The sequence below is a fragment of the Muscardinus avellanarius genome, assembly GCF_963383645.1.
Source record: "Muscardinus avellanarius genome assembly, chromosome: 15".
Classification (NCBI taxonomy): Eukaryota; Metazoa; Chordata; class Mammalia; order Rodentia; family Gliridae; genus Muscardinus; species Muscardinus avellanarius.
The window spans coordinates 50,938,082-50,962,910 of NC_137801.1; the positions used below are offsets into that span (position 1 = coordinate 50,938,082).

General features: G+C 40.1%; 1 protein-coding gene across 1 annotated transcript in view; it reads right to left on the bottom strand.

Annotated features, from left to right (window-relative positions):
* Positions 1-743: 743 nt before the first annotated feature.
* Positions 744-24,829, bottom strand: part of EFEMP1 (EGF containing fibulin extracellular matrix protein 1) — a gene marked incomplete at its 3' end in the record, with an annotated part of 68,288 nt that continues 44,202 nt past the window's right edge. Inside the window, exons 5-11 of the mRNA XM_080711940.1 lie at positions 18,522-18,644; positions 14,843-14,962; positions 13,275-13,394; positions 11,283-11,402; positions 7,788-7,911; positions 7,264-7,459; positions 744-905 (exon numbers count right to left, since the gene is read on the bottom strand). Coding sequence (XP_080568066.1) covers positions 744-905; positions 7,264-7,459; positions 7,788-7,911; positions 11,283-11,402; positions 13,275-13,394; positions 14,843-14,962; positions 18,522-18,644 — 965 coding nt within the window. The remainder of the gene's footprint in view (positions 906-7,263; positions 7,460-7,787; positions 7,912-11,282; positions 11,403-13,274; positions 13,395-14,842; positions 14,963-18,521; positions 18,645-24,829) is intronic.

Genomic DNA, 24,829 nt, shown 5'->3' on the forward strand with positions numbered 1-24,829 from the left:
ATTTAGAAACATTTTTAGAAAAGTGTGTTTCTTTTTTCATTTTCTCTTCTTAGGTTTCTCATTAGGCTAAATTTCTAGGAAAGACCTGATTAATTTGGGGAATTTGGGGAAATTTTGCTTGTTGTTTTTGAATAGTCATGATAGAAAATTTCTGATAAAAATTTCAAATACCTCACAGAAGCCAGAAGATTCTACAATAACGATTTGCTGCTATGTAATAAACAGCCACCTTTAGACTGACCATGAAATTGAAGATAAACACAAACATGATAGATTCTTCTTTTCTAAAGAAATATATCTTTATTGATTTTTTTCAGTTTTCTTACAAAGCAGTTAAAAAATTCATTGTTGCCCTTGCATGCTACTCAATGTCATGATGGCGGCCTGCTTCTGAGACTGTCAGTGGAGCTGCAGTTACGTTTCCCTAAGCACCACAGAAGAGCATCATTGCTTGATCCCATGTGTACAAGAAAGAATCCAAGTTCCACCGGATACTGCGTGCTTAGCTCTCTTGAAGAAGACCAGCTGAGTGGATTAATGTCTAATTTACACACAGTAATAAAGACACACTTCGAATCTTTACAGATTAAATGCCCACTGTATACCATGGTGTAATTGAATTATGAGTGAGTGTACAGCATATATAGGTAGATGTACTAGATAGATCTATAAATAAAATAGTGCTTTAAGGTAACAGTATTCTTTGGCTGACTTAAATGCCTGTGGTGGACTCACATGAAAGGCTAAAATGAAAATGGCCCCACTATTATCGTCAGTCTCAACACCGAGCTTGTGCGGAAGGTGCCTATACTGTTGACAGTCAGCATCTCCAGGTCCACGATGTACTCTCTCGGTCCTGTTAGTGACTTCACGAGCACAAGCATTGCACTCACAGGACTTGTTTGCTAAAATAAAAGTAGAAAGAGAGGGGACAGGTGATATTTTGGTATTTCTATCACTTGTTATTGTATCTCTTGTAAGCATGGGGAAGTAGTGAAAGCTGCTACCTAGTCCCTTCTTGGTTCCAACTTTCCCCATTTTATAGCTTTTCACCCATTACCACTAGCTCCAAGATGGCTTCCAAATAGTTTTTCCTTTCTAGTCCTCCCTGTTTAAGATTTCTCTACACTTTTAATAAGTTGTTCCAGCCTTTATGAGTTTAGTTGAGAATCTGATCATTTTTTCTTTGTAGTGCTGGAAATTGAACCCACCAGCACTCTACCACTGTGCTACATTCTCAGCCTTAAAAAAAAAGTATTTTGAAAGTCTCTCTAAGTTTCTCAGGCTGGCCTGGAACTTGCGAGTCTCCTGCCTCAGCTTCTTGAGTCGCCTGAGTCACCTGACTAAGCCACCACGCGCAGCTGAGAATCTGATCATTTTAAACCGGTAACCAAAGTTGTCTTTTTTCACTCTCTTAACATCATGCCTCTGTTTACATTCTAGTAGGCAAAGAGATAAGAACAAAGTTAAATTTTTTTTTTCAAGTGCTGAGGATGGAATCCAGGGGCATTCTACCTCTGAGCTAAACCTCCGGCCCTATTTTTTATCCTTTATTTTGAAACAGGGTCTCGCTAAGTTGCAGAGGGCCTCACTAAGTAGCTGAGGCTGGCCTTGAACCATGATCCTCCTGACTCAGCCTCCAGAATGCTGGGATTACAAATGTGTGCCACCATGCCCAGCTGCAAAGTTATTTATTTATTTATTTTGGTGGTACTGGGGGCAGAACCCAGGGGCTTTCTACCTCTAGCTATACTCTCAGACCTATTTTATACTTTATTTGGAAACAGGGGCTCACTAAATTGCTGAGAGCCTCACTAAGTAGCTGAGGTTGGCTTCGAATCTGTGCAATCCTCCTGTCTCAGCCTCCCAAGCGCTGGGATTACAAGCGTGCTCCACCACGCCCGGCTGCAAAGTTAATTTTAATAGAATGTGGCAAATGAGAAGATATAGGGGAATATTCAGGGTATGTGCATAAAGGTGTATATACCCAAGAAAAAAGAGAAGGAATCTTGAAACATTGAGGTAAGGCTTTTTTTTTTTTAGATTTAGATACACTGGAAAACAGAATAAACACTGAAAATATTAACTAAAAGATAAAATATATAATATGAGTCTAACTCCTTTAGAGGAATTCATATTTTTAGTCTAGACAAAAACCCACCTGGACGATGATGAGAAAGAACTTCAGGATAAAGATCACTGAGCCATGTTGACAGTTTTTGAGAAACCATGAAAAACAAGTTTTATCCCAGGGACAGAAAAAGGTTTTATTTAGAAGACAAGAAGAGTACTTCTATAAAGTTTAACTTAGTGAACTTTACAGTGACCTCTCACAAGACTCTTAAATAACTTGAGTGTTTTTTTTAGTATTTTAGAAAGGAAAAGGGCTATAGAAAAAAGGAGTCAAAAGACACCCAAAATGAAAACATGCCATAATAAACTTGTTTTCATAATGTGAAGTGTCAGGGGAGGGGATGCTGTAAATATAGTGTATCAAAAATCCAAGCCAGGCGTGGTGGCGCACGCTTGTAATCCCAGCATTCAGGAGGCTGGCACCGGAGGATAGCGGTTCGCGGACAGCCTCAGCTACTGAGTGAGGCCCTCTGCAACTTAGTGAGACCGGTTTCAAAATAAAGAATAAAAAATAAGGCAGGGGGTGTAGCTTGGAGGTCAAATGCCCCTGGGTTCCATCCCCAGACCCACCCACCCCCACCCCTCCCCACACAAAAGAATCCATCTTGGCAGTGTATGATATCTTTTTTTTTGATGGTGGTGGTACTAGGGGTGGAACCAAGGGGCTTTCTACCTCTGGGCTATACTCCCAGACCAGTTTTATATTTTATTTGGAAACAGGGCCTCACTAAGTTGCTGAGAACCTCCCTAAGTAGCTGAGGCTGGCTTCGAACCTGTGTGATCCTCCTGTCTCAGCCTCTCAAGCATGGGGATTACAAGCATGCACCGCCACGCCTGGCTTATGATATCTTTTTGTAGGTGATGTAATTTAGATTCAATCAATGATAGGTACTATTCATGACTGGTTGAAAGATGTGCAAAGGGGACTGGCTAATCTGATCAGCAAGTTGGGGGCGGGGGTTGGCTCTCACATAGAATAAGCCAGGGTGCATTATTTTCCACTCTGACTCTTTTAGTGACAAAACTGAACTATGAAAAAGGATACTGATAAAAAAGAAATAAGTAACTAACATATTACATGATTAATATTATTTCTAAAAACAATCAACAGGATAAAAAGCCTTATATAAAAAAGTTAAATTTGGCAAGTGCTGTGGGAATGGCCAAGAAAAAGTATACTGTTCAGTTCAAACAAATGAGTGCTTCCCATTCCCTAAGCAAGGCACTGTCCTGTACCCTGGGGATACAGCTTTTACCTTTTTTTAAAAAGAAAAGTTTAGAGGTACTATAAGAAATATAAAAAATAATACTAACAGCCAAGGGTGGTTTTTTAATTTGTTTACTTGTAATCTGAGTACTTGGGGGACTGAAATAGGAGGATTACAGGTTCGAGGCCAGACCTAGCATCTTAAGCCCGCAGCAACTTAATGAGACCTTGTTTCAAAATAAGTAAAATAAGGATAGGGGTATAGTTTAGAGGTAGAATGTCCTTAAGTTCAAGTTCAGTCCCCAGTAACACACACACACACACACACACACACACACACACATCAAAGATAATATAAATATATTCAGGACACATTGGGGATGAGTAATGAACTTGGTTGAAGGTAATTGGCGTGCGCTAGATTGATGAGACTCTCAGTACTTGCTGAGGCTGACCTTGAACTGTGGTCCTCCTGTCTCAGCCTTCCAAGTACTGGTGTTACAAGCATGTGCCACCATGCCTGGCATCAATGGGTATTTCAATATTCAGGAGAAAGCATATCTTTCTGAAGAATTTAGAAGATAAACATCTTTGTAAAGACTTGGACTATAATTAATGATAAGAGAAGTATTGATTCTGGCATGAATGACTTAATTGCTTTTAACCCACATTGGAATAAAGCAAGGAAAATTTTTATTGGGAATGATTCAATTTTGAATATTTACTTTAAAATCCTTTGAGAGAGGCAGTTTGAGGTAAGGCTTTTTTTTTTTTTTCCTTTGTGGTGATGAGGATGGAACCCAGGGGCATTCTACCTTTGAGCTACACCCCCAGCCCTATTTTTATTCTTTATTTTGAAACAGGGTCTCCCTGAGTTGCAGAGGGTCTCACTAAGTAGCTGAGGCTTGCTCCGAACCACGATCTTCTTGTCTCAGCTTCCCAAATGCTGGGATTACAAGTGTGCACCACCATGCCTGGCTTGAGGTAAGGCTTTTGAATGTGTGTGGTGTCTCCAGGGATAACAGAAGCTCTAGAAAGTAGCATGTTCAGAACTGTATGGAGTTTAGTTCTTTACTTTCCCTTTTCTTTTTTGTGGTACTGGGCATTGAGCCCAGGGGCATTCTACCTCTGAGATACACCCCCAGCCCTGTTTTATTTTTTATTTTGAAACAGTGTCTCACTAAGTTACTGAGGGCCTCACCGAGTCTCAGAGGCTGGCCATGAATTCATACTCCCGTCTCAGCCTCCCAAGTACTGGGATTACAGGTATGTGACTCATCTCTTGAATTTCTAATTCATCTCTTTCCATTCTTGCCTCAACATCTTCAGTGTAGGCAGGATGACTTAAACATGGAAATTTGATAGACTTCTCTACTTGGAAGCCTTAAGATGTTCTGTAAGGCCTTGTGTGATCTAGTCCCTGCTTATATCCCCAGGCCTCTCTCTGCTAGCACTTGCGTTCCAAACCAGTTGCACTTTTCAATTTTCCTTTCATTCAATATTTCCCAGTTTTTCCTGAACTGAAATGTGTCTTCAGGAGGCTCCTAGACCACTTCTTGGCTAGATCTACTGGTTATGTACACCCCTGAGAACTTGAGACTGTTGCAGTTTCAGCACACATGTGAGCACCTGTTCCACATTTGACTATTAGCTCTGCTGGAGCAGGATCTAGGCTGACTTCATTCCTTGTTGTGCCTTTGGGATCTTCCATGGTGGCTGCCGCTTGTGAGCAGTAGTTGTAGGTATAAGTAATACATTGGCGGTGCTCATGAATTAACTGATTTTTTATTTTTATTTTTGGTGGTACTGGGGTTCCTGGAAACCCTTCTACTTCCAGGCTATACTCCCAGACCTATTTTTATACTCCTTTTTTTTGGAAACAGGATTTCTTAAGCCAGTGCGGCTAGCTTCAAACCAGCGCAATCCTCCTCTCTCTGCCTCCCAAGCGCAGGGATTACAAGCATGCACCACCACGCCCAGCTTAACTGATTTTTTTTTAAAAAAATATTTTTAAGCACTTGCCAAGTACCATTATGCATGCTGAGGATAGAAGAGTTCACAGGTAGGGAGTCTCCATTCTCATTATGATGACATAGTTAAATTAATATATGCCAGTTAGTGAAAGGGCTATGAGTAAATTAAGGCTCAGTAGAGGGTACAGGTACTGGGGGTGGGGGAGGCAATACTCTACCTTCAATTTCAAGTATTGTTTCTTTACATTATGTCCCCATTTATTTTCCTTTCTTTTCTTTTTCTTTCCTTCCTTCCTCCCTCCCTCCCTCCCTCCCTCCCTCCCTCCCTCCCTCCCTTCCTTCCTTCCTTTTCTTTTTTCTTTTTTACCTTTTTTACTGAGGATTGGACCCAAGGGCATGCGATCTCTAATCTACACCCCCATTTTATTTTTATTTTGAAACAGGTTCAGCTGAGCATGGTGGTGAACTCAGCATATGGGAGGCTGAGACAGAAGGATCTTGAGTTCACTGCCAGCCCCAGCAACTTATTGAGCCTCTCTGCAACTTAGTGAGACTTTGTTTCAAAACAAAGAATAAAAAAAATAGGGCTGAGGGTGCATTTTGGAGGTAGAATGCCCTTGGGTTCAATCCCCAGTATCGAAAAAGGAAAGAAAGAATGAAAAAGAAAGAAAGAAAGACAGACAGACAGACAGACAGACAGACAGAAAGAAAGAAAGAAAGAAAGAAAGAAAGAGAAAGAAAGAAAGAAGGCAGTTCTCAACTTAGTTGCTGAGGCTGGCTTGGAACCTTGGATTCTCCTGTGTCAGTCTCCCAAGAACTGGGATTTCAGGTATGCACAGTGATACCCAACTTTATGTTCCCCTTTCTAAGGAAGATTTCTCACTATTTTTCCAAAAGAAATATAAATGAAAGTCCATATCTCACATATTCTTTCAAGTATCAGGTCAACTCTCATGACTATCAAGAAGCCTCCTCTATCAACTTCTCATGTCTTTAGATCATAGTTAAGCACAATATTGGCTTCTTTTTCATAGATGATAATTTTTGCTGCATAGTAATATGCACAGCCCTTTGGAATCAGAAACTGTGCATGACATGTCTTCTTAATTCCGCACAGCACCTAGCATGGAGCTGAGAACAGAGTAGGTACTTAATTAAGGCTCACGATTTGGTTCTATTAAGTTGCCCTCTGCATGGGTGGAGTTTCAGTGCAGAAATCTTACAGGATTTTATTTAAGTACTTTTGGATAAGAAATAGTCTTCAGGTATCTATTTTTATCAGTTTAATTAGTTTTTGTTCAAACAATTTAAAATAATTTAACTCTGGATAAAAATTTGCAATGTTTTATATTCATGAGGCAAAGAATTTCATTTGAGATAAACATGGTATTCATATTTTAAAAATCAAAGAAATAATGCTGATGTGAATAAAAAGCAATTTTCAAAGTGTCATGTTTATTGCAGAGAAGACATGTTGCAACTTTATTTAACTAGTGATTCTGCTAGGAATTTTTATTTTGTTAAATTATGGGGGTTTATTGTTGATACAAACATGTAAACTGTCTTGTAGATGTAGCAATACAGAATTCATAAGTTTTGAAAAGCTCTCCAGAAATTATTTTTCTATGTATAGTCAAATGTCACTGATTTATAGGCTTGTATTTTGGCAGTCATATATAACTCTATTAGAGTCTGAAGCGTTGTATCTGAGTGATTCTAGGGAAGCTACTTAATCTCTTTGCATTTTACTTTTCTGTAAAAAAATAGATGTTAATATTAATATTTATTTTGTAGTGTTACCAGGAGGATTGAGATAACATGGCATGGAAGTTATCTACACAGTGCTTACACTAAAAGCTCTTTAAATATTAGCTTTCCTTCCATGAGCATACTATACAGTGACAAATTTTCACCTTTCTCAACAGCTAATGCTACCTTCAGGATACTTACTCTTAGGTAGAACTCCCCATTTTCATTTCCAGATTTAATCCGAAAAGTATTGATGGTATTGGTATAAATAGTTGTGGCCTGTATCTGGAAGATGTCTGATGGCACAGACCTGTCCGAGCGGATGCTCATGTATTTGTAGACTATGGACTGGGGCAGATCTCGGCACATCGCATTAGAGACTGGGCAGACACATCGGCTGCAGAGACAAACAAAAAAGTAGTCATCAGGTTGGTGTGGGAGGACTGGGAAATGATCACTTTCAAAATTCCTGATTCTTAGCTGGGCGTGGTGGCGCATGGTTGTAACCCCAGCATTTGGGAGGCTAAGACTAGAGGATCGTGGTTCGTGGAGAGCCCCAGCTATTTAGTGAGGCCCTCCGCAACTTAGTGAGACCCTGTTTCAAAATAAAGAGTAAAAAATAGGGCAGGGGGTGTAGCTCAGAGGTGTAATGCCCCTGGGTTCTATCTCCAGACCTGCAAAAACAAAAAACAAAAAACAAAAAACACCCCAATTCTGGTTCTTACTTCTCTGATGTTAGAACATAAGGATCTTGACAAGGATTCCGTGGGTAACAACGGAAGCCACCATGGTAATTCCAACACATTTCGTCCTCTCGACATTCATTGGTGGTCTCACATTCATTTATATCTGTAGAAAGGAAGGATTTAAGAGTTTCTTGATCTATGAAAATTGTATATATGGCAGACTAGGACAGATGTAGCTGAGCTATTCTGCCCAGATTAGAATGTGTTATTTCATGATGTTTTATTAAGTACACATTCGTTCATCTGTTGAATTCAAAGCCAAATGTTAACCATTAACTCTGCTTATGCAAATGTAACAGAATATCAGTTCCTGCCCTCAAGGAGATGCTAATTTAGTTGGGAATACAGATAGGACAGTTACTTATAAGGTAAAATGGAATTAAATAAGAGCTTGGTAAGTGCACAGGAGGATTTGAAGTAGAATTGATTAATTCTGCCTAGAGGATTAGGGAAGCCTGAAGTAAAAAGTAGGCATCTTTACATGGCCTGGAGGGATGGTGGTTCTATGCAAATTTTATGGCTAGGGCGAGGAAGGCGTTCCAGGACAAGAGAGTGGCAAGTAAAAATGTATGGAGAGGGCAGCTGATCATCTGCCTCAGGAACCTGGGACAGGAAAGGCTAGAAAGGAAGTGTCAGTGGGCAGCAGGATGCTGAGGGATAGCTGATGCTCTGGGACTGAACGGAGCAGAGGGAGCACCGCAGGAGGGAAGCTATGAAGAGTCCTGCCTTGCAGAGCGGAGCTACCAAAGCCTGTGTGGAAAGGAGGCGCACTCAGAAAAGGCAGTGCCAAGGACGCCACAGGGCACAGACCCGGGAAGGAGCCCTGGGGGTGGCCCTGGAGGTGGGCCTGCTGCACCATTCATTTTAGATTTGGCTGTTAGGAGCCACCAGGTGACATCTGGAAGTACAGTTTTACTAGGGAGCCATTACCTATTCGACAACAGCAGCGATTATATTAATATCCATATCCCTACTAAGCCTATATCCTTTACATTTGAGTATGATTTATATTTTATTCAACGTTAGTTTTTCTGAACCATGCCTTCTCCACAATGCATATCTTTATTCCTTAGCTTACTGATTCCACAGGTACTTTACTGACTCCTTGCTGAAAGCTAGGCATGGGCGAGATGCTGGAATTTGATCTTTATTCAATTCTCATACCTCGAATTCCTCTTTTAGCATCTTTGTTGCTTTTTGCTTTACATTATTGAAATCTGTAAGTTTGTGTTAATCCCTCTATTGTAAAGTGCTTGAGGGCAAGAGCTATAGCACCTATATTCTAATTCCTTCATCATCTAGTGTCATAATGCACATATTAAGTTAACTAAGTTATTCTTCACACAAATTGCATGGAAATTTATCTACATTTGATATGGCAGAAACAGGCATCTTTCCACTGAAAGTTTCTCTAAATAAGAATAATTCCATGTCTTTTCTTTTAAGAAAAAAGTTCATGTAACTTTCAAGTGGCTTAAGTTATCTGAAATCCAGGAGGAGACTGGAGAAATAAAGTTTCCAAGAGTCAGCTGCAACTTTGAACTGGCTATGGCTGAAAACAGAAAACCTGCTTTCTCAGAAGAAATCACAACTGGCTTGCCCTTTCAATATTGTTTATTTTTTTTTGGAAAAACTAAAGGTGCTGTTTAGCTACAGGCCAAACTAACAGTGGTCTGTCACATGAAGTCCAAAACAGCAAAAAGAAACTATGATTTAACTTCATTTACTACTGCTGATAATTTAAAGCCTAGCAACATTGACAGTTTAAGCACTTAATTTCTTTAGAAATTAATAGTACTTGATTAAAGAGTGTGTGTGTCTTTTTTTCTTTTTTCTTTAGATACGTACATGGCACACACACACACACACACACTGTTTTCATTTTTGTAAGCCTGTGGAAATGAGAAAAGCGATTTCATACTTTAAATAAGCCTTTGGAAGAAGGTAAGACTCCAAACATTTTCATTTTTACTTTGTTTTTGTGGATAAGGCTCAGGAGGAATGCTTTCAGAGGGAGAAAAGCTTTATACTTAAAAAGAATGTTTTCTTCACAAAAAATGTTTTGGCTTAACCAAATATTCTGCTGTTACATATCTCCAACATAATACTCACGTGCCCACATTTTCAGTTTCAGAGTGCATTTTCCATTTTTAGCTTTAACAGATATAAATGCTTCTGGATATACAAACCAGACCAATAAAATCCTACTGTACATTAATTTGCTTCTATCTCTGCTGAGCGTCAAATTCATTTATGATCAGAAATTCATAGACATTTGCTTGAAGGACCTCAGGGAAATTGGTTAAAATATCCTACTGGCTAACATTTTTTCTGCATGTAATATTCATGTTAAGTCTCAATTAGGGCTTAGTAAGATCATTGGAATGCAATGTTTTCCCACAATTAACATTTACAGAGTCCCTGGTAACCTGGTACGGGTTATAAAGATGTTCATTGTGCAATGAATGGCATTCTGATTATGCACTTGCCTCGTGGTTGGAGTCTAGTTACATTGCTTTGAAATCCCAGATTGTAGATGTTCTTCTGCATTAATATTTCCTTGTATAATCAAGATATAGACTGATATATCTCCAGTGTATCCTTTCCTTGATCTTTTCCTTCCTTAGCTTTTGTGTTTCATAGATTTGAGACTGGCTAACCTATATTAAGTTGTATGCTCTAAACTGACACTCATAGCTAAATACTTTAATAATTGGATAGATGTAATCTCATAGAGATTATAAAGGCCATTTAGTAGGGATATTAATATTTTATTCAGATTATTTACATTTTTAGAAAGAAAAGCTATTCTAAATTCCAAAGAGTACAATGTTACATAACCATAATCCCAGAATTTGGGAGGCTGAGAAAGGACTGCGGGTTCAAGGGCAGCCTCAGCAACTTAATGAGACTCTCAGCAACCGAGCAACACCTGTTTCAGAATGAAAAGATAAAAATGGGCTGGGGGTGTAGCTTAGAGATAGAATGCCCCTGGGTTCAATTTTTAGTACCAATAAATAAATAAATAAAACAAATACATGAATAATAAAATAAGGCTGGCCTTAATAGCTCAGAGGAGGAGACACACACACACACACACACACACACACACACACACACACACATGCAAAAACCCCCCAATAATTTCTGACCCAGTTTCTAAAGGACATTTATAAGGAGTATTAGAAATACTGGGCCTTGAGATCATCACTAAAGTAAATAATAATCTATTTGTTAATTTAAAAATAAATTAACTGCAAAATTTTTTCCAAACCAAGTTAAAGTTAACATCAAATCTCATCTTTATGAGATGTGCTTTATCTCATGATAAATAGGGACAGGGACAGAAAGAGCTCAAATTATATATTCAGGGTGGGAAAAATGGAAGTCTGTATAGTAGAGAATCTTATAACTTCCTTCATGTTCTTCCTGGCTAAAACTGACACTCCGCATGCATGAAGAGACTAGACTTACCCTGGCACGTTCTACTTCTCACCACTTGGTATCCCTGGGGGCACATGCATGAGAATTTCCCGGGTTCATTGACACATTGATATTGACACAGATAGCTTGAGGTTCTGCATTCATCAATGTCTGTTGAGTCAGACAAGAGCAAAGGCACAGAGTTTAAAAGCATTTGTCACTATTTTGTCAATATATTTTGGCATGTCACTATTTTGGCACTATATTTTTTCAGATGAATTAAAGAGAGAGAAAACATTGTAAAATCTAATATAGAAATACAAGCCTTCATCAAAAGCTCAGGTCAAACAGTATCAGATCATGTCCTTCTATGACTTCACAGCACAAGGTTTTCTTACTATCAATTTCGGGTTCATTGTTTTTTTTTTTTTTTTTTTTTTTTTTGTGGTACTGGGTTTCCTGGAAGCCCTTCTACCTCCGGGCTACACTCGCAGACTACTTTTACATTTTTGTTTGGAAACAGGGTCTCCTAAGCCAGCGCGCGCGGCTGGCTTCGAACCTGCGCGATCCTCCTGTCTCTGCCTCCCAAGCGCGAGGATTACAAGCGTGCGCCACCACGCCCGGCTCGGGTTCATTGTTGACAGTTTAGCTGAGCCTGGACCCAACCACAATAGCTGAAGAGACTGAATGAACTGGTTGTGATTGACACACTCTTCTTTGGTCTTTTCTGACCCAGACAAAATGTAGATTCAGCTGGGCGTGGTGGCGCACGCTTGTAATCCCCGCGCTTGGGAGGCAGAGACAGGAGCAGGTTCGAAGCCAGCCGCACGCGCTGGTTTAGGAGACCCTGTTTCCAAATAAAAATGTAAAAATAGGCCTGGGAGTGTAGCCCAGAGGTAGAAGGGCTTCCAGGAACCCCAGTACCACCAAAAAAAAAAAAAAAAATGTAGATTCATGTCCAGCTTCTCAGAAATTGGGTGAGTCGGTTGCTGAGTTCACCTGAGCTTCGACAAGCCCCATTCCTCTGAAGGACCCCCAGAAGTAACATCTGGGCAGGCTCTGGCCTTCAGGCAAAGACAGCTTGGCATTCTGAATAGGGATGCTTCTGTATCTCACTCAGAAGGGCAGAGGCAGGCCAGGAGTGGTGGCACATGTTTGTTATCTCAGCATTTGGGAGGCTGAGACAGGAGGATTGTGGTTTGAGGACAGCCTCAGTTACTTAGGGAGGCCCTTTGCAACTCAGTGAGACCTTGTTTTCATATAAAGAATAAAAAATAGGGCTGGGGGTGTAGAAGTAGAATGCCCTTGGGTTCCACCCCCAGTACTTATGATTTTGGGTACACTAACATGATGTGAGGCCTCTCTGGGATGGGTATGACTTTTGTGGCTCCACGTAAACCCAAGAGGGAGGATGAAGAAGTTAAGGGCATCAAGTGTTGATGGCATCCCCTTTCTAGTGTCTTTCACCTTTCGAATTACATTTTGGAATATGGACCAGCAATGAACTCTGAAAGTCATCTAGGTGGTTGAATGGTCTTCTTTTTACTTGTATGGAAACTGAAACCCAGGCAGCTTAAGAAATGTGCCCAAGTCTCACTGTGGCATGATAAAGTTAGTGACCAGGTCTCTTGGTTTTTACTGTAATGTTTCTGAAATGGCCTCAAGTTTTCAGACTTAAATGTGCACCCAGTCACCTCACATCCTTGCTAACTGACTTCTTCCTCAGGAAGCCTAGGCGGGGCTTGAGATTCCGAATCCTCACTAGCTTCAGAGAGGTGTTGATGCAGGGTGCAGGGCGCTGGAGCACCTTTCTAGTGAGTAGACCCAGGCTGCATCCAATATTTTAGTTCTTTTCTTTTCTCTTGGTAACATATTAACATATTAAAAAGCCAAAGCTATACTAAAACTATATGAACTAGATTTTAGAACCAAATTTCTGTGAGTAAAAACTTTTTTTTTTTTGTCAATAGGTACATAATCAGCTAAAGCAACATCAATGATAAGGATGGATTTTTATTGTACCTTATTTGGAAAATATTTTACCTTCACAGTTGAGCCTGTCAGCGCTCAACTCGTACCCTTGATTGCACTGACAGATGAATGAACCAAGAATGTTGTAGCATTGCTGAGCACACTGGTTGCTGGCATCGCATTCATTTATATCTGAAAGAAAACGATAGATCTTTAAATCTGCCCTTGATCTTTTGTACCTGTATCATCTGATGATAAGTGAGTAATCCCCTTGCTGAGTCCTTTGCTCTGCAGAAGCTTACTGGGGAGTATCCCTTCAGTTTCATATTTGTTGGAACTACTTCAAAGGTCTGTCATATACTTCTTTTAGAAATACCAGAATATTTTTTTTCTAGGAATGACAGTTAGTTTGATGTTTGATAAATCTTCCTCAGAGAATTTCATGCTTCTAATAAATATCATTCTGGTATCTATTTTCTTTTGTTGTTCAGAATCAAAATGCCAAGTCTATAAATAATTGTTATAGGACACTCATACTGATATGGTCTCTCAGTATGCTATGGTGAAGATTTATTGATGCTATTTATTACTTTTTAAATGGTTTCTGTTAAATTCCATTACAATTATAACATAAGACTTTGAGACCCATACAGAGTTTTGCAATGCTCTAAGGCACTGGCAGTATTGTGAAAAGGCATTTTTCCTGCACTAGATTCCTTCCATGTCATGCCAATCTTATAATTGTGTGCCGTGACAGTGCATTCTGATAGGGGAAGAAAGGCATGTAAAAATCAGATGCACTTTCAGTGGAAGGTTTATGTATTTGAACTTCCAGTAACCCCTATAGCACCATCAGCATTTATATTACTGTTGACTAATTGGTGTGTGGATAGCAATTGATCTGTGATTTAAAAAATTCTTTTTGATATACCCACAGAGGGTATCTGAAATCAAACTTAAAAAAGTTTTCCATTCACATGTTGATTTGATGTGTTTTAAGAAACAGATTGGAGCTGGGTGAGGTGGTGCACACTTGTAATCCCAGCATTTGGGAGGCTGACAGGAAGATTGCAGGTTTGCCGTCAGCCTCAGCTATTTGGTGAGGCCCTCTACAACTTAGTGAGACCCTGTTTCAAAATAAAGAATAAAAAATAGTTCTGGGGGTGTAGTTCCCAGGTAAAATGACCCTAAGTTCAATCTTGGATACTGCAAAAAAAAAAAAAAAAGAAAGAAAGAAAGAAAGAAAGAAAGAAGAAAGAAGCAGATTGGTTACTATCTTTTCAGCTTTCTGATTGCTTAAGGTAACCTAATGAAAACCAGTTAATTCAAGAACTTATAAAAGTAGAAATATTGTACTGTGGCCTGGGGGCTTCTTTCCCTTCCTCCCCTTTTCTTTGAATCCAGGGGCATTCCACTTCTGAGCTACACCCTCAGCCCTTTTAATTTTTTTATTTTGAAACAAGGTCTTGCTAAATTTCTAAGGGTCTTTCTAAATTGCTGAAGCTGGTCTCAAACCTGTGATCCTCCTGACTCAGCCTCCCAAGACTGGGATTTTGGGTTTGAACTACTGTGCCTGGCTAGTTTTGCTTTCTCTTGAAGATAGAGATCAGTCAGTGAGAACAGGAGTTCTGAAGGCTTACCTACACAGGTGTAGTTGTTTGCTGCCAGCTGAAACCCAGGGCTGCACTGGCAGTAAAACGAGCCTGGTGTGTTCACACATCTCTGTTGGCAATATGGAGGCACCGTGCATTCATCTATGTCTAGGTGATCAGGCACACACAGAGACAAATTATTCATTTGCCAAGTTCTTAGCAGAGATCATCTAGGAAACCCATCTACAGAAGACATTATTTAAAATTCTGTCTCTGATGTTAATTTTGGGGTATATGTGTTTTAAATATATTTGGTCGGTATTCTGCAGTTTAGTAAGACGTTGAGAACAAAGACTGATGACACATCCCACTCAGTGGTAAATAAGTCTGGCAGGGGAGGCTGAGATGCAAAGAGGGAAAAATCAGTTTAGGGAGTGAACAGCTTATTTAAAATGGAAGAGGTAAAATAGGACAATGGAAGAATTAAGTGGTATAGCACAAAACTAAGAGGAAAGACTGGTGGGCTGTGCTCAGCTGGCAACTGTGGCTGAGTTGCTTAAACGTTTAGTATCTCGGGGATTTCTTCTGTATAACGAAACAGATAGTGAGGCTTGCCATGTGTGTCTTGGGAAGCTTTTCTGAATCATATGCAAGAACGCTGTGCAAAGGAAGGATGCTCAATGAGTTACCTCTTGAGAGTACTCTGCTGACATTGATGAAGTGCTCTAGCCTGTGTCCTTCTCAGATAAATATTTCCAAACATAAAGCGCTCAGCTGAGGACTTGCTGAGTAAGACTAACGTCTTAACATAATAAACGGTCACCAGCTCCACCACGGCAGGTGTAATTCAGAACAACGATATGCACCCACAATCTAACACTGTATAGTGACATCACCTTACAATAAAACAAGACACAACTGCATTGGGCTTTTTGGATATTTTTAAAACGTTGAAAGACAGTATTTTCAAGCGGCCCTACGGTGGCTTAAATATGAATCTTTTTTCTGGCCATTACTAGCTTGGTTTAAACCTCTCAAACTTCCAAGTCCTCTTCTGTAAGGAATAATGCAACACTATGATAGAATTGTTGGGAGGATTACATGACATAATGCAGGCAAACTATCTGGAACATAGCAAGTAAAAAGTGAATTAGAGCTATTATTACTAAGAAGCAAACATTTTTAAAATTTAACTCACATATTGCGATAAATAATAAGGTTGTTCACCTGGTTTCTGCCCTTTGTTCAGGTGTCTGCTCACCGTCACCTCCTGAGAGAAGACGATTCTCCCACACATGTAAAATGGCTTGTCCTGTCTTATCTATTTCTCTATATTATTTCCTTGTAGTCTCTGAAATTATTTGGCATTTGTGTCATGCGTTTATTTGCTTCATGTCTATCACCCTCACTATAATGGATGGCAAGCAAGAGCTGCATCCTCTCCATAAGGCAAAGTTGGTTGGGATTTTGCCATGCATGCTGTATGCTTAATATTTTTGCAACAAGGGCTGTAATAGCATGTGCTCAATAAACATTATTTAAATGTATGGAAACTTAATGCTAATTGAGAGCATTCGTAGCATAGAGCTTCCTAGTACCTTGTATTATAGGCAGGTGCCAGTACTGACAGCTAGCTTGTGTAAATGGTACTTTCTAATAGCTCCATGGGATCCATGATATTGCATGTTTTTTGTTCACTTCTATATCCCAGCACTTCAACACTGCCCAGTACACATATAGGCCTCGTTAAATATTTAATAGATTATCAAGAATGATGCATGTCTTCTTAACTAGTACACATTGATGAAACCATTGCTATTTGCTGGCATTGTGTTTGGCACTGCAGGTTTATAATAAAAATAAACACACAAACATTCTGCATCTGACTAGTGTGGAAGACAGGCATGAAACAAATTTCTCCATGGAATGAGAAGATCGACAATGCAAAGGTGAACAGGGTCAGAGGGAGCACTGTGCTATTTAAAGCATGGCCTGCTTGCTGACTGCTACTGGTCCAGACTATTTGGACCAGTCTATAACAAATGAATTTCGAGGCACATGTTTAGGAATAATAATCTGACATTACAATAACATCTTTATTATGCCTTACAGAGGAACTGGTATGTAATAGATTTGAAATTTACAAAAGAATGCTTCATAATTTCGCGACAAAGGAGAGACTAATTATGTCTGGGCAGATCTGGGAAGGCTACCCAGAGGAGGTGACCCTGAACTGGGATTTGATAGGTGGAATAAGACTTTGCTATGAGAGAATGTCTTTGGTACTGGAAAGAACTTGTACAGGGGCACTGAAGTGTGACTTGGTACCTGTGTAAATAGTGGGACACAGCTGGAGTGTAATTTTCTTTTGGCAGGGAGGGATATTGATGTAACAGCTGTATGCAGATCAGAATGAGGAAGACTTTTGTGTTCTACTGAGGAAGGAAGGAAGGCTCAGTTCTGTGGGTGAGGGGATCTCAGGGCAGACCCATGACTGGGTATAAGCATTTATATTTTCTCACAAAGGGCTGTGGTCATATGCTCCTTTCTGTGTGGCTTACTCCATAGTACGATGGTTAGTTTTTTTTCTGTACCTTTTCACCTATCAAAAGTTTATTTTCCTCACTGATATAATGGTAGAAATTTTGGTGTCTATACAGTTTCTCCAGTACTCTTCTTCTAAGTCATGGCTGCATTTGTTGCAAACCCTGGGCCTCGCTTTGAGGCTGAGCACCAATCCCAGCCAGGAGGCATGGCCCCAGCAGGCAGAGCTGGACTGAGGCCCATGAGGAGCTCCGTGTTGACATCCCGATGTCAGCAGCTGACACTTTCAGTTGAAGATTGATGCCGAGGCCTGACCCTGTGTCCCCACCCTCCGTTTCTAAGAAAAAATATGATCTCTTTGCTGGTAGGTGGTAAGAGATGGTATGTAAATAAACAGACTGAGGAGACCAACTACAGAGCTGTGGGGCTGCCTCTGGGCCTTAGGATTGCTTTATCTTACTTCACTGTTTGCCAGGTGGCCTCCTACTGTGTTCTTCCATTCATTCAAAATGTAGGTACAGAGCATCCACCTAGTTGTGGGTGGCACTTCCAGGACTCTGGGTTGTTGGTGACTCAGGCTGACCCGGCTCTTGCCCTCAGAGCCTCAAGTCAATAAGAGCTGTGCTTGGCTTTTCATTTATAACATGGGCACGGGCTTGCAACGTAGTCTTCAGCTGCTCAGCTGTGGTGTGATGATAGGGCACAGCTGTACCGGCCAGGGCCAGGAGCCTTCTGAGCACTCCTGATCTAGGGATCAGTGCTATCCCTTGAGGAGCAATGAACAAGGAAAGACACCAGGATTTAAGAAGCTTGTCCAAGGCCTCAAAGTGACTGAGGGTTGGAGCTGGGGTTTGAGGCTCATCATGTGCCCTGTGCTGAGCGCAGTGAACGAAGCTTACACCACGGCTGTGCTAGAACCATGCCTCCTCATTAAAATTATTTTTTTGTTGTTCCTATGGTCCTGCTTATACAGCAGATTCTACTTTTGCTAAGTTAACAAACCAGTGATATTCAGGATAGGCTCAACCTGTAAGGTTGATTCTTGTTAGTTGTAAAACAGATTGGTGGGCCATGAAAGCAGTGGCAGTTGTTGGCTGCCAGTCTCCAAATGAATATGAGTGCTGTGGTCAGAAAGCCTAAGATGCTCAAGACAGGACTTTGCCTGCCACGCCGCAGTACTTACCCACACACTGCTCTCCTCGCTTCTGATACCCTGGAGGGCACTGACAGGCGAAGGAGCCGCGTAAATTGATGCACACTTGGTCTGGTCTGCAGTTGTGAGTCCCTGCAGTGCACTCATCAATGTCTGCCAAAGACACGCGGCACAAAGATCATGTCAGTACTTGCTCTATTTTGCCATTATACTTTTCTTAAACTGAATTTTGTTTTTATTCTTAAAGCACTGAAATATTGTTGTGTTGGAAGTATTTAAAATTATAAGTTGCTCCAAATGTTCAGAAAATAGTCTCATAGGTCATAATGCCTACCACTCAGATACCACAAACGCTGACCTTGTGCCATGATCACCTTAGCTCCTTTTGTTTTGTGAAGAAATGAAACATTTCAGATACAGCCATGCCTCACCCCATCCTCCTCCCTTCACCCATCATGATCACTCTCCTGGTAGGCGTGAATCCTCCCCAGAAATAGTTTTATACCATTGATATGCTGAAGTTAGATGGGTGTACCTAGTGGGATACAGTACTAGTTTGTATTCTAAAAAGTTAAATAAGTTGCATGATTACGACTTTTTCCATCCAATATATTGGCTTTGAGGTAATTTCCAACATATTTGCTTCCAGATAATTTCTATTTACAGGTCTCTGAAAACCTGCACAACAACTAGGTATAATCAATAGTACATATTTTATTTTCTGTTTCTGTTTTTTTCAAATGGTAGGGTAACATGTATGTATACATTTTTCATTGCAAATTTCAAAATTCAAAGGATTCCATTTAATTATACTCTTCTAGGAGACATAGGCTTGTATAATATAAAATGTATATTTTCCCAAGACATTTTACTCCTGGGAACAATTCATCAACTATGCCTCAAGGAGCAAACAGGTTACAGTTCTAGAAAAGTAAAAACTCAAGGAAAGACACCTGGATTCAGCCATGACAAAAGGCCAATTCAGAGAATTTCTCATAGATGAGAATGTGATATGTATTTGTGATACATTCATACTTAGTTGTTTAAAAGTAAAATCTTGTACTGCCTTATCTATGTCACATTTGCACTCATTTAAATCTCCCATATCATGAAGTTGAATAGAAAGATAAAAGCAATACACAATTTGGCAATTTCCAACAACTGAAGACTCTAAGCTTCATTAAAAATATTGCAAAACATACTAATTTCCAAATGACAAATTTTGCTTAAAATCTGAGAGTTAGGATGTCCTTTTCTGCAGTACTGGGGATTGAGCCTAGGGGTATTCTACCTCTGAGCTCCAACCTCAGCCCTATTTTTTGATTTCTATTTTGAAATAGGATTTTGCTAGGTGGTCGAGAGTCTCACTAGGGTGCCGAGGCTATTCTTGAACCTATGACGCTCCTGTCTCAGCCTCCCAAGTACAGGCATGCATCGCCATGCCTGGCTGAGTTAGGGAGCCTTAAATCATCACTGTAGTACACCCAGGGTGGTGCTTTGGAAGGAATAGTGGGCTCAGAATCAGTTCAAAGAAAAAGAGCTGTCACCAACAAGAATCATTTGATTCCTGCCTCCCCCTTAAGAAGCTTAGATAGCGGCCCTTCATGTTGTTTTGCTTTTCATTTTTTTTATATTTTCAAGAAGAATGGTTGCCCTTGCACCATGTAATGTCATAATGTAGGAAGCGGAGGTTGTACGCAGTTCTTCCTTGGATAATAGCTGTACTTAACTGAGAATGGAAAAGATAAGAATGATTCTTTCTACCAAGAGAGGAGGGAGGAGAATATTTGAGCGATGTGTGGCAGTTCACTGGATAATAACCTATGGAAGCTTTTTCATACATAATTTTTTGAGCCTGATTATAAAACTTTACTAGGATATACATATATATATATATATATATATATATATATATATATATATAGCCAAGCACTATATATGTAGATATATATTTACCTACAAAGCAAATATATATATTTTCTTTGAAAGTTATTAGTATCTAGGCATGATGATGCATGCCTATATGCTTATAATCTCAGTGCTTAAGGAGCCTGAGATGAGAGACTTGCAGGTTCTAGACCAGCCCAGCAACTCAGCAAGACCTTGTTTCAAAACAAAAAATAATTTAACTAGTGGGCTGGGGGTGTAGCTCAGAGGTATAATGCCCCTGGGTTCAATCTCTATTACCACCAAAAAAGAAAAAAAAAGTGATTAGCACTATTGCTATTATTGTTAGTTTCAAATCAGTGATTAGAAAGCGCTCTTGTTAGTTACGATAGAATGGTGCAATGAACTTGCTGTGAGATTCTCTGCTCCTTGTTGTGTCTTTTATTATTTTCTTGTCTGTGCTTGATGAAAACCTTTCTCCTGGGGTTTCTTTGGAGCTTTATGACTCGCTAATGCAGAAATGACAGCAGAATTCCTATTGTTTTATGTCAAGAACATTTGCCAACATTTGTGGTGATAACAGTCCTGAGAGATATGGCAACGTTAGATTCAGATGTGGTAAGTCTCCCCCATGCTGGCAGAAGATCAAGGCTCCGCTGGCTGCGGTGTTTCTAAGGGAGGCCTTTCCATGACCGAGGCTTTGCTTTTTGAAATATCACTCTGCAAATTGCCTCCACCCTATCGCATGCCTGATGGCCTACAATTTCCTTCCTGTTTTCTCCTTGTTCATTTCTAAGTTGATCTGATAAACAGAATAACATTTCCAGTGGAAGTACTGTGATTACAGGTGTGCACCGCCACGCCCAGCTTTCAGTTACCATGATCTCTGGGCTCTGGCACCAAGTTCTTTGAGGGTGAAACCTCTGTCTCACTTTTTTTTTTCTCCTGTATTCTTAGTGTCTTGTATGGTGCATGAAACATGGTGGGTTTTCAACAAATATTTGTTCAATTAAGTGGACAAATACATCTTTATTGTTTGCTGAGAATTGGTGCCTACAGTTTAAGGAAAATAGGATCGGTGCTTTATCTCATGGAAGTTTCTAAGATAGAGTAACAGGCAAGGCCCGAGCAGCACAGCAAAATCAGCAAGATGTGCCTAAGTGGGAATAACGGAGGCCACTGAGTGCAGAGGAGTCCCGTGTGTGAGGGACGCGGCAGCCTCAGAGTGGGTGGCTGTGGAGGTCCCCAGAGAAGCTGGATTTCGAGCTGCATCGTGAAGGAGGTGAGATACATGGACGGGCAGTAAAAGGACCCTACTGTTAAGGCAAAGGCAGGTCACCGTGATCAGCCCCAGCTGCTTTGCGTGAGAAGAGTGGCATTGTGCTGGAGTCAGCAGGGCAGGGGCTGTGTGAGGACCTGGTGATGTGCCCGGCAAGAGGGACTCATAAAATGCTGGCTTGAGCAAAATGCGAAACATTAAAGGTGGGATGAGAGTTTAGATTGAACACCATAGGGAGCATCTCTGAACTATGCAGGCAGGGCCTAATGTTAACATTACCAAAGAACAAAATAATAGAATGTGCTTCTTAAAATATCACAACACATTTCATCATTCTCATAGATTAAGAATAGCTAATGGCAATATTTGGTAATTCCCTCATTTTTCAAAAATGTACCCATGGTCTCCCTCCTAGTGATTTATACTATTGTAGGTCCCTCTCTTGCTGACTTTGGCAACCTTAGTTGCTTTAAATAATCCAGCTTCATCTCTGCCCAGCTCTCATTTCTAGCTCCTTTATCTCACTGACTCCACCATCTACGGAGCCACATGTGTGATTGCGTTCAGAGCTGTTTCCTTTCGGCGATGTGGACATCGCTGCAGTGTCCGTTAGGCTCCTGCTTAGGTCTTCATTCTCTGCTTTTAGCTTCCTCCCTGCTCTGACTCATATTCCCCAAACCCCTGACTCATGCTGTTCTTTCTCTCTCTCTTATGCAACATTTTAATCTCCTCAATGTTCTTTCCATAATTTGATAACTCACCACGACATGGAGTCACTTTAGTATGTTTTTATGGGCAAGCACTATCTGCATCTTGAATGCTCTGCAGTACGATTTAGATTGTTCTGAGTTGTGTTGCTTTAGGTTTAAGAAATAATTCAGAACTATTTTTGAAGAAGTCACTGCAGACCAGTGATGGGAAAGCCCTGGAACAGGAGGAGAGGGACTGAAATTATTTGATTCTGTCACTGCTTGTGTAATTAGGGCCATGGTATAAAGACCTAATGGTTACTGGGAGTATTTATCTTATTTCTGAATAGAATCTTGGAGGGTATGGACTATTTTAATAAGAGCTGAGGGTATGGTCATTTTGCTATTGCTTTAGTAATGACAGCTGCTAATTGTAATCTGAGTAATGAAGACATTATGTTGATTGAAATATTACTAAAAGTAAAATGTACACACACACACACACACACACACACACACACACACACTTTTGTGGTACTGGGTATTGGACCCAGGGGCATTCTACCTCCCTCTGAGCTACACCCACAGCCCTTTTTAAGTTTTTGTTTCCATTTTTTGAAACAGGGTCTCACTAGGTTTCCAAGAGTATCACTAAATTGCTGAGGCTTATATTGAACCAGCAATCTTCTTTCTCAGCCTCCCAAATATTGAAGTTACAGATGTGTGCCACCATATCTGGCATGTATATTTGATATAACTTCATAAATAAATTTGTTGAAATTCTAAAATTAGGTGTAAAATGGATAAATACTTAGCAACATAAAAAGATTTATCATTTGTGTAGAAAGTCAGATTTACAAAACCTTTGATTTAAGCCTACTCACAGCCCTCTGGAGCAGGTGACTGCATCATCCAGAATTAACTGATGATGAGGAGAAGGTTAATAAAATGTAAACTCCTCAGTGAGGTGGCTTGCTTATGATCACACAGGGCACAGCCTCAAACCCAAGATTGCTATTTTGCTTCTGCAAGTTAGGTCTTCAGAAAGATTTCTTTTCATTTCCTCCTCTTCCTCCTCCTCCCCCTCCCCCCCCTCCTTCTTTTTTTTGGTGGTACTGGGAATGGAACCCAGGGACCTTCTATCTTCGGGCTACACTCCCAGGCCTATTTTATATTTTATTTGGAAACAGAGTTTTTTAAACCAGCTGAGGCTGGCTTTGAACCTGCGCCATCCTCCTGTCTCAGCCTCCCAAGTGTGGGGATTACAAACCTGTGCCACCACGCCTGGCTCTTTTTTCTTTTTTCTTTTCCCTTTCTCTTTTCTTTCTCTCTCCTTTTCTTTTCCTTTCTTTTTTCTTTTCTTTTCTTTTCTTTTCTTTTCTTTTCTTTTCTTTTCTTTTCTTTCTTTATTTTCGGTACTGGAGATTGAACCCAGAGGCATTCTCTGCACTACACCCCTAGCTCTAATTTGTTCTTTATTTTGAAACAGAGTTTCACTAAGTTTCAGAGGGCCTCACAAGTTTCTGAGGCTGGCCACAAACCTGCAATACTCCTGTCTTAGCCTTCCAAGTACTGGGGCTACAAGTGTGCATCATTATATCAAGCTATAAAGATGTATTTTCTGAGTTCTGTATAGCATAAGGTTTTCTGCAGCCATATATATTTAACATATTTTTTAGCATTATGGAGAGAGTTGCTAACCTTTAGCACCTTGATTCCTCCCTGGATTTGTTGTTTTTGTTGTTGTTGTTGTTGTTGCTGTTTGGAATAACATCCACAGCTCTCCAAATTTCCTTCCCCAGTCCTTAGCCAATTATCAACAATTTTTGTCAAACACTTTCTAGTTCCCTCACTACTTTCTTCATAGTACTGGAATCAGATGTCTCTGGGCCAAATGCCCAGTTCTAATTAGATTTTCACCCTTCTGAAATTATCAGCTAGAATTCACCCAAGTAAGCAGTTTTAGTGGAGAAAATAAATACTGATATTGAGTAACAGAAGAGAACTATCTTCATCAAAGGCCAGCCTTAGATTTATAGTTCTAGATTGTTATCATTTCTGGCAAGACAAATTGTTAATAATTTGGTGTGCTTTAACTGATAAACAAGAATATCACCAACATCAACAAATACAGGCCTCCATGATGGTTCATTTTCTTTGTTTTATTTTTGTGTTTTTGGTACTGGGTATTGAACCCAGGGGCATTCTACTTCTGAGCTACACCCCTAGCCCTATTTTTTATTTTGTAAAATAGTATCCCTAAGTTGTGGAGGGCCTCACTAAGTAGCTGAGGCCATCTATGAACCTGCAATCCTCCTGTCTCAGTCTCCCAAATATTGGGATTGCAAGCATGCACCACCATGCTTAGCTCATTTTCTTTGTTTTAGAAAGTGATAAATCAAGTATCCTTAAAGCTCCTGGCATTGCATTGTGTTCTGTCAGAATCTTACAATGCATTCTTCCCATATGGAAAAGTCATTCTA